At 40.3% G+C, this 10776-nt stretch overlaps 1 protein-coding gene across 1 annotated transcript; it reads right to left on the reverse strand.

Annotated features, from left to right (window-relative positions):
- Positions 1-78: 78 nt before the first annotated feature.
- Positions 79-10310, reverse strand: LOC137295953 (nicotinamide phosphoribosyltransferase-like). The gene is made up of 9 exons (XM_067827550.1): positions 10023-10310; positions 8559-8789; positions 7319-7447; positions 6847-7005; positions 6425-6555; positions 5703-5931; positions 4893-5153; positions 3735-3857; positions 79-2719 (listed from the first exon to the last, which is right to left on the reverse strand). The coding sequence occupies exons 1-9, from the start codon at positions 10107-10109 to the stop codon at positions 2615-2617; spliced, it is 1455 nt and encodes a 484-aa protein (XP_067683651.1). The 5' UTR covers positions 10110-10310; the 3' UTR covers positions 79-2614.
- Positions 10311-10776: the final 466 nt, after the last annotated feature.

Raw genomic sequence — 10776 nt, forward strand, 5'->3', positions numbered from 1 at the left:
CACGTAACTTACATCCTTCTCGCATAGTTAACCTTGAAATCAGACAAAGGAGAGAAGCATAAATGACATTTTCACATATTTTTTCATTGCAAAACTGATATAATCAAACATACGTGCCTTTCACACAAATAATTACAGTTTGCCCTAAGTCGTGATTGATACATTCTCGGCAGCCAAGGAATTATCATATCTACATCGATGCGTGATGACAAGCCCACTTAACCCAGCCACCTGGCCAATACACCAAAAACAAGCAGTTAAAATTGATGTCTAGAATATCAGAATAATGAATAAGAGGATTCCTGAGCTATGATAGCATGATTGAGTATGTGACATCACTTCTGGATTCAAGTAAAAGTGAATGGACCAGGGGTATTTATATAGACAGAATGGAAATACATATAATGTAAGTATCTCCAAGGATGGACTTAAGACCCAGTGTGAGTGAGTTGCGTTTTAAGCCGCTTGTAGGAATATTCAAGCTTTACCATGGCAGGGACACCAGACAATGTACCTATATAGGGAATCAATGTTATGAAACAGACACTTCAACCACTGGGCTACCAAACCAGTCTTCAGACTTATGTAGGGAATAAAACCTGGGTCTTCAGCATTATGAAACGGACACTTTTACCACTAGGCTATTCAACCAGTCCTCAGACTTATATCAGGAATAGAACCTGGGTCTTCAGCGTTATGAACTGACACTTTAACCACTAGGCTACCCAACCAGTCTTCAGACTTATGTAGGGAATCGAACCAGGGTCTTCCGCGTGATGAATTGACACTTTAACCACTAGGCTACTCCACCAGTCTTCAGACTTATGTAGGGAGTCAAACCAGGGTCTTCAGTGTTATGAACTGACACTTCAACCACTAGGCTACCCTACCAGTCTTCAGACTTATGTAGGGAATCGAACCAGGGTCTTCCGCGTGATGAATTGACACTTTAACCACTAGGCTACTCCACCAGTCTTCAGACTTATGTAGGGAGTCAAACCAGGGTCTTCAGTGTTATGAACTGACACTTCAACCACTAGGCTACCCTACCAGTCTTCAGACCCGGAGACACTAATTACATGTTTTAGGGCTGTCATTGAAAACATATATCAATATAATTACATGATGTTCAAAAGAGAGGATCAATAACAAAAAAATCTCTAAATACTAACATAAACAGAAAATACATCGGCATGGAACAGATACGGGACCATCCCTTTGGTACAAGAATCCAAGTGATAGACATCAATTGCTTTCATGACATAATTACAGATTGTGGAAAAGTCTGTCCATCATCTACCAGCCTTCCATCAATGTCTATCACCAGAGCACACATTCATTAACAAACCCACAAATTACAGCAATTACACACACAGACTGTAGATACCACATCACTTGGTACTATGGAGGGCAGTATAGAAATAACCTTCTTGTATCACCTAATTATCAGAGGTGCGACATACTATCTGATCTCGGTCACATGTGAGTATGGTTTTATGCAGCTTTAAGCAATATTCTAGCAATATTATGGTAGGGATAATGAGCGTCACTTTATACATCCATGTGGGAATCAAACACAGGTCTCTAGCATGACGAGCAATTGCATTAACTATTAGGCTACTTGTCGGACGTATATATCAGTAGTACCCTGGTATATCACCTCTGTAAATGTCAGGACATATATGAAGGTATAGCTTCATGAATAGAAAAACCTCTTGAAAACGTAAATATATGGTTACAAAATTAAATCCCTTTCTTGAAAATACATTTTAATGAAACATACAAACATTTTTTAAAAGATACACTTTGTCACTAAAATGGTTTTTTTTTCACTTCTTTTCACAAATTTATTCTAATTTTCTAATTCCTGGAGTAAACCACCCACAGAATACAAAGTATTACATGGTTTTGCTTAAATTTGAGAGATGGACTTACCTACAGTAATACAAGGTACTACAACATGTACATGGTACATTATGAGAATACTATTCAACTTTTGCTCGGAACAAAGTTTTCAAAGAACATGACTATTCTGCTCCTAAGCAAATGTTGCAGCCTAACCTATTAGTTGGGCTCTTTACATAGTCACACTGAGTGAACACTATCACGAGCAAAGATGGATAGTCTGCGAGTAAACATTACCTGACCTAACGATACAAGCTACCAAGACTGTTCTTGACAATATTTGGGCAGTGATGTACTTTCACACTTCTGTTCTGCTGCCCTCTAGTGGTGATTGACAGGTGAGTACATGTACAAGTATTATCTTATCAGTACTGGGGCATTGATGTACTTTCACATCTCCATCAGTGTTGCCCTCTAGGGGTGACTGACAAAAAGAGGATAAGTATTTTCCATGCCGATACTGGGGCAGTGACGTACAGAAGTGCCCTCTTGTGGTGACAGATGAGAAGAGTATAAGTACTGTCCTTGTCAGAACTGGTGCAGTGATGTACTGTCACACCTCCATCAGTGCTGTCCTCTAGTGGTGATTGAGCTAGGAATCATGAAGAATCCATACATACAGCAGTACTATTGGCAGGGTCAAGGATTTCACACAAGCATATCATTGTCTGCAAACGTTTTAATTACCATGCAGAACTCTTCCTTCCTTTTAAGCCTTGTTCTTGACTAAATCTATTTCAGCAGTTTTACGTATTTCTTCAAATGAATAATCCTTCAAAAGTCGTCCATTTTCAAACACTGTCACCAGCAGGTCCTGAAATATAAAGTGTCTGGATTGATTGATTGAGGGAGAGTGATTGGGTGAGTGATTGAATGAGTTAATGGAGGGACCCAAAGGGATACAGGCCTTAAAATTCTTTGGTTTAAATCAAGGCAGAAAACCAAGACAAACCAATTCACTCAATCCAGTGAACCTATGTACAGTGCACAGAAATCTCTTTAGCTAATTATGGCTCTTTCCATGGGCCTGATGTGCCTAACTCACTCCTTCCTCAAGCCTAGTCCTGTCCACAGTGTTTTGCAATGATGTAACACTTACGACAAGCATAGTCGCCTCTTACGACAAGCATAGTTGCTATTTATGGCTGAGGAAGTATGAGAGGGTGAGGGTGAGGAAGTATGAGAGGGTGAGGAAGCATGAGAGGGTGAGGGTGAGGAAGTATGGGAGGATGTGGAAGTATGCGACGGTGAGGAAGCACGGGAGGGTGAGGAAGCATGAGAGGGTGAAGAAGCATGAGAGGGTGAGGAAGCATGAGAGGGTGAGGGTGAGGAAGTATGAGAGGGTGAGGAAGCATGAGAGGGTGAGGAAGGATGAGAGGATGAGGACGCATGAGAGGGTGAGGAAGTATGAGGGGGTGAGGAAGTATGAGAGGGTGAGGTAGTGTGAGAGGGTGAGGAAGCATGGGAGGGTGAGGAAGTATGAAAGGGTGAGGAAGAATGGTTTTATACAGCTCTTAGCAATATTCCAGGCATATACTCTGGGCACTGTACCCAAGTCAGGAACTGAACCCAGATCTTTGATGTGATAAGCAAATGCTTTGACCACTAAGCTGTAAGCTGCTATAAGATCATTAGGCCACAGCACATGCTGCACAAACAAATATATGAACAATAATGTCATCTCAGTAATAACTGTTGAAAGAACTGGCTGATTTCCTGGTTGTATACTTTGTTAGCCCAACAGACACTACAAACCAAATTGGCCGCACATATTTCTGTATCTGGTAACTGAGAACCATAGCATGACACCATGAGAGTGTCTCTCTCACCTTGGCAGGATCTCCCTTCCCTTCTGTCATTGTCACATATTGTCCGTCCTGATTCTCCAGGGTCAGCCTGCCCTTCTTGCTCTTCTTACCAGGGTCTGTGATTGGATCCTTGAATACATTTACCTGGGGCACAGGACAAAAGACAGCATAAGTTTCCTCAACAACTTATGGCATTATCACGAACAGATCTGATGTGGTTTTGTCTAGTACCGAAAAGTGAACCTTTATTGAAATCTGTGACACACCACCGTAAACAACATGAGTTTATATAAAAAAATCATATATTATGGAGTTGAGGTTAACCTTAGTACAGGTTGCTTCACGAAAGAAGCCCCTGGACAATATGATTCCTTGTGACACTGACTTATGCTCTGGACCTAACCCAAAATGTTACACCAAAGGGCACTCTCTGGCAGTGTTTGCAATACTGTAATTTGCCAGCTGGCCATCAGGGCCTGTTGCCCGCTGTGAGCTTTAAAATCTACAGGCCCTGAATGAAACCTGCAGGCCCATTTTGTCAAACCAATAAAAACAAATTAGACTACACTGTACACAGTTTCCCACTATTTCTACAAAATCAGTTAGCAAACCCTGTGGCATAGAGATGTTTTCATTTCTAAGAAACTACTTAAAGATATTCCTATGTGCAAAGCGCTGAAATCCCAGGAGGTGAAACTTTAAGTTATCATAACATGATGGATACAGGATGATTCCCCAATGTTTAAAAAGGATAAAAAAATACAAGGCAAAGATTCCAGTTGTGAAAAAGATAATTTACTAAAGGCTACAAGGGCTTCCAAATATTTGAACCTGCCGGTCTGATACAATAACAACTGGTGTTAGGCCTCTGAGCAGGCGATTATTTCCAATGCTGCACTCTGGTCTATTCCATAAATGAATAAGTAGCTAGGTTATGCATCCAATTCTCACTCTTTCCAAGGTAACTTGGTAGGTCTGTCAAAGGCACTTTTCTGTGTATCCCCTTCTTAATTGAACAGCCATATTTAAAGGCACACTTCTCCATGTTCACTAAATCAGTACAACTAATGGTTGATATCTGTGTATCCAAGCTATTAATTCCTTTCCACTCATGAGCACCTTATATGCTACACTTAAACGCACAGTTCTATGTACTCCCTTTAACCGAATAGTTCTCACCTCTTTCCCATTGATAACTGAATAGCTACACTTAAAGGCACACTTCTGTGTATCTCTGTCCAATCTCTGTAACAGAGCCCCTCCACTGCCGAATGTGAGATTGTCCGAACTCCACCCGTGTTTGCGCACATTGACCAAGATGTCCTCAAGCTTCTCGTAGCTGATGCCATCTCCCTGTATTACCCGGATGAATGGGGGCAGCATCTTGTAGCCTTTACTGTTCTCAGTGTATCCAAATTTCTTACCTAGAGAGTCTAATACCTGAATCAACAGAGCAACCAGTTTTAGGGGAGGTGTAAATGCTTCAAAGCCAGGCTGAAGTGCAACAGTCGCTGCCAAAATAGTTTTAACTGTTAGTGACAATATATGATGTTGAAACTTTTGTAGATTAAGTAACTAAGTGAAATTTAATTTCATGAAATGACTGATTTCACAATCTGACTGTAAAATATGTAAGTAACAGAGACATTTGAAGAACATGAAACTCTGTGTAGAATTTGTGTGTAAAAGTGATGAAATTTGCACGTCTAATTAAATCAACAATCTCATTATAATTATTTCAAGCTATAACCTTTTTCAGGATTTTGCTAAAAAACAATGTTTCTGAACAACTAAAAGTAACATGTGATACAAACATACAGAACATGAACCCTAAAATTACTGACAAATGAAATGAGAAATACACATGCTTGTGCATCTACATTCTTAAGGCATTAGAACAACAAAAAAAACCCCCAAAATCAAACTGTGAAGTTATGCTCACATGTCAAAATGAACAGGAACAGTATTACTGCAACAAGTGAATCTCACCTGAACTACAATTTGTGGGGGATCCCCTGAGTCTGGCCGGACAACGAGTACGCCACCATTCTTCCCTCTCTCAATGACCATATCCTTGAGGTCCTCGCCCCACACTTTCTCACAGGCATTGAAAATGTCATAACTGTCACTCACACACGCCATCAGCCCTTCAGGGAACTTGGTCAACATGTTCTTAAAGGCCTCGAGCTCGCCGTCTCGGCCCCATGTTGTGATTGTGCTGAAAAATGAGTGAGTGAGTGAGTGAGTGAGTGAGTATCTTGTATGAAGCCGGAATGCTGCTAAGTATACCAGTAAACAACAACAATAAACACTCATAGAGGGTCGACTATCAACAGTATTCAAGTTATATGGTGGCATTCTGTAACTAATCAAATGTGGACCAGACAATCCAGTGATCAACAGTGATGTGCTGTTGAGATTGACATCCTGTGATCGAGGGAAAAATACCAGCACCTTGAGTATGCACTAGTGCGTGGATATGCTGCTATATAAATATCTATCTGTCTGTCTGTCTGTCTATCTATCAACAGCTTGAGCATTGATCGACAAAATTTGGGAATGATGACATGTGTCGACTAAGTAAGTGAGTCTAACCAACCGATCCTGTACACTGCCTCTTATGACAAGGAGAATTTAATGAAGACCAAATATAACCCAGACCTTTACGGGTCTGACTTAGCTTGGCCACAATGACCTGTTGTATGATTCACCTGTGCTCTGCTGCAGGTATGGAGAAGCCAGCAATGTTGCAGCCATAGTACATTCTTGCAGTCATCAAAGAGGCGATGGTGTCTGTTCCCATGAAATTGACAAGATGGGCACACCCACCAATACCAGCTGACTGAAGTAGAGTGAGTGAGTTTAGTTTTACATGTTAGTTACATTCCAGCATTATCACTGCAAAGAACACCTGAAATGGGCTTCAAACACATAAAGGAGAAGAGAAAGTAATAGAGTACGTAAAAGCCAAGTAATTAATCATGACCTTGAATACTAGTTATTCAAATACCCTTTACATGCACTTGAGATCCAAGGTATAATTTGAGGACTGGAGGCAACAGGTACTCACTGCCATGTCTAGCCTTACACTGACATTGAATAAACGAGGTGTACTCTCCATCCATTAGCATACCTCCACTGAAGTGGAACCTCGGAATCCAAAGTCATGGAGTTTGAACGGAAGACCATCAAGATTATCTGCAGTTTCATCCAGATACCGAGCGATGATTTCCTTCTGATATCGAGAGTTGGTGGCGACGGTCATGGGATACCACACCTGAACCAGCAGGGTCTGACCAAAAACAGCAGTTTATCATAGAAACATCTTGTGCTTTCATATATGACATTCTTTTAAACCTTACTTCAAAACTTTACATACATTTTATTTCTAAATGTCCCTCTAAAACCCTTGCTATAACTTTAAAATTGGGTTTGGTTAACAACTAATTTAGCATAAAATAAATTACATTCACTTCTTCGTAAATATATATATGTTACTCACCAGAAGTTAAAAGGTACAGATTAACTTGGTCATGTTTATGGATATGAAAACATCTTTAACTACTCTTGAATAGCATTTCAGTATAAAGTGTCAAGAACCTCACCTCAAAGTAGTTGGTCAACCAAAAGCATTTGGGATCTGTATTTTCCACAACAAACAAGACATTCTTGTATGGCACAACAGTGCCTTCTGGTACAGCTTTGATCCGCAAAGGGAGATAACCCTTATGTTTCTGAAAAAATATAATGTCAAAACATGTTACTTAGAAATTCAGAGCATGTTGAGCATAAAAATATGGATAGACTAAATACTGTAAGAAACATGGCAGACCAAACCTGACTTCAGTTCCCAAAAAAATCAGAAGGATGTCATCAAACATCACAGCAAATTCATGTGACCATAAATATAAAAGTATTAAAAAATGGCTCTACTTTCATTCTGTTACAGCCACAAAGTATTACACTGACTTGTTAATTTAACAGTTAACCACTTAAGGTCTAAGTAACTGGACCAAGAGAACATTCACTGGCATTTGTCCATAGACTAATTCATATTATTAATATTGTGGATTGTGTCGTTAGATGAAACAGAGTTTGAGGTTTGAAAATGATCATATTTCTACAGTGACATATGGATGTGGTGGCCTGTCCTAGACTTGCACATGCCAGATTTATATCGCTATATCACTGAGGTTTTAACATTCAGACACTGGCTCTTGAGTCAACGTGTACTCATGTTATACCCTTAATAGCAGTGTTTGCAAAAGTCGGCCATCAGGGCCTGCTGCCCCCTGCAGGCTTTATAATCTATAGGTCCTGAATGAAATCTGCAGGCCCATTTTGTCAACCAATAGAAACAAAACAGATTACATTGTACACAGTTTCACAGTGTTTCCACAAAATCAGTTAGCAAACTCAATGTTGCAGAGAGATGTTTTTATTCATTAAAAACTAGTTAAAGACATTTATAAGTGCATAGTGATGAAATACCAGGAAGTGAAACTAAGTTATCGTAACACGATGGATTATGGATCATAAAGAAAAAACAAAGGAAAGATCCAGTTGTAAAGAAAGACAGTTAACTTACTAAAGGAAACAAGGGCCTGCAGATGTTTGAAACTGCCGGCCTGATAGAGTAATGACTGGCCGTGGGCATCCTGCAGGGTACAGTAAAAACCTTCATCTATTGGCATAACGACAGCCATGAATCTTTGGAGCAGACTGTCTCTCCACTACACCACAGAGAGAGTTCATTAACATATTGGTTGGTTTGTAGTTTAAAGCTGCACTCTGCAATATTCCAGCTATATGGCAGCAGTCTTTCATTAACATACAAAGATGTACCTCAAGAATGTAATTCCAACCCTCTTCATTGAAGTTGTCTCTGCCGAAGTGAAGCGCATACACTTCTTTTGCCTCTTGAATTTTTTCTCTTGTAACCACCGGTCCTACTAGCCACCTCTTGAGGATATACTGCAGGCCAAAGAAGACAGTGGTGGGGAACTTGCCCCCTCTGCTCTCGAAGTAGGAACACACTGTAGTTGTGTTGGGGGGATATTGCATGTGATGGGTCACCTGAGGACAACAGAGAGAAAATATCGACCAGCATGTCACATCAGGTCAGGTTGACATTTTAGGAAAGAATGTCGCATGAGTTCATTATGATAAACAAACTTATCTATGTTTTCTAAATACTTTTATTACTCTCTTTTTAAGTGGTGTTCGCTGAAGACCCTGGTTCGATACCCCACGTGGGTACAATGTGTGAAGTCCCTGGTGTCTCCACTGTGATTTCGCTTGATTATTGCTACAGCTTGTTCAGCTTGACCTGAGATCCTAATGCACTGCGAGACAGTGTCACAGTTGGCTGGGTCTGTTATTGTGAAGGGGTGCCAGCTGAGTGTCAACATGCCCTAACAGCTGAGACAGGGTCGGCATATAACATTCTGTGTCCCATACTTAAGCCAGTTAACTCGACCAGCCATACGTGCCATTTGACCTCCCGAGTCATACATATCTACAGTAGCTCTGGACAAGCTGAACAAGCTGTAAAAGCTGTAAAAGCAGTGTAAAACTAAACTCACTCACACAAAAGAAGCTGTTAAGATGGAGAGGCACAAATTTTACAGATTGACAACTACTTTATTTACTTTCAAATCAGGTGTATTGATCATCACCCATCAAAACAGCTGACCATAGTTTTACCCTGACTGAGCTCCTAGGCAACAATGATTTATTTCAAGGGTTCTAGATAACGGAAAATTTGAGAGATTTGCAAAGTAATGAAATTTTTCATCACGTTTTCCACGAAATAACATCTGCTTCAAATCCCCATATGCGCCACTCAGGTGAAATAATATACCGATCATATTATTCACAATCCCGAACTGTTTACATGCACTGGCATCAATCTGAAAACCAAAGTCTCAGAAAAATGCTCATCGCGCAACCTGTTCAGTTACAGTACGCCTCCAATCAATTATCAGTTTCTTATCTGCACATCTCGCGTGTCTATAAATATACCGAACCAGTCTGTGCTCTATGCACAATCAACTGCTTGGGATATGCACTCTAATGCACAATTATGTGGAAGTACGATAGCATACTAACCAACTGGCATGCTTAATCTGTTCTACATTCGCTTTAGCCCAACTGTTTATCAGGTGCGCGAATTTACTTGGAAAACGAAAGTTAAAATGCATTCTTCTTTATAAACGAATGTCTGTTAACAAATGTGCGCATACTAAAATTTCTGTGTTTCATATTACCCAATCCTGTTACTATGACAAGTTTCAAATTACGGCTTACCTTGTAAGAATCGGTGACAAGGAGAATGTTTTCCGTCCCGGCCGCTCGATACGTCGCCATCTTGAACGCTTTGGCATGTGACGTCATAGCAACCTGGAAAGTGGGCGGGGCGCAGTGTCAGTTTAAAGACTGGATTTATCCAGTGTTTCCTGTACGCTAAACTGATATCATGTGTAGAGACAGAAACTAGTCCTTTATCAATATCGAAACGGCCATCATTGTTCAGGATGAAATTCTTTGTCGCTTGCTGTGCGTATGAGTGGCTATGGTGGCTGTCGGACTGACTATATAGCTATCAGTAGTCAGCTCTTAATTTATCTAGTACAGTCATACACACAGCCAATCGCTGTTACTCGGCAGAAAATTGCGAAATGTATCTTACTAACCTGTCTAAACAGCCCTATAACCACCAGACCGAAAAAGCGCACAGTAATGTCTTTAATTATCTTTTAAATGCGTGAGTGAGTGATGCTGCATCAGCATATTTTAAGTGAACAACGTGACGAAGCAAAATATATATTGAACTTAAATATGTGCAAATGATGTATATTTCTCATGTACTGATGGGCGCTATTGGGATTTCTAGTATAAGTACACGATGTGCACTACACTACTTTAAATGCATTGATAAATAGTATTGTTGTGTCTGATTGTGTTTTGGTAGGCCTATTCCCTTTCTGCTACCGAGCGTCCTAATCCCTTTTAATAACGCGGATACAAAAGGCACAAGATGTGAGTTAATGCCTCTTACGAA

This window comes from Haliotis asinina, chromosome 9, assembly GCF_037392515.1.
Source record: "Haliotis asinina isolate JCU_RB_2024 chromosome 9, JCU_Hal_asi_v2, whole genome shotgun sequence".
NCBI classification, from domain to species: Eukaryota; Metazoa; Mollusca; class Gastropoda; order Lepetellida; family Haliotidae; genus Haliotis; species Haliotis asinina.

Bases quoted from the DNA above. Each gene is read 5' to 3' on its own strand.
- LOC137295953 (XM_067827550.1), bottom strand. From the start codon at position 10,109: ATGACGTCACATGCCAAAGCGTTCAAGATGGCGACGTATCGAGCGGCC. The intron at 7,006-7,318 runs GTGAGGTTCTTG...GTTTTTGGTCAG, and splicing joins GGTTGACCAACTACTTTGAG to ACCCTGCTGGTTCAGGTGTG. The intron at 2,720-3,734 runs GTGAGAGAGACA...TTTATATTTCAG, and splicing joins GGAAGGGAGATCCTGCCAAG to GACCTGCTGGTGACAGTGTT.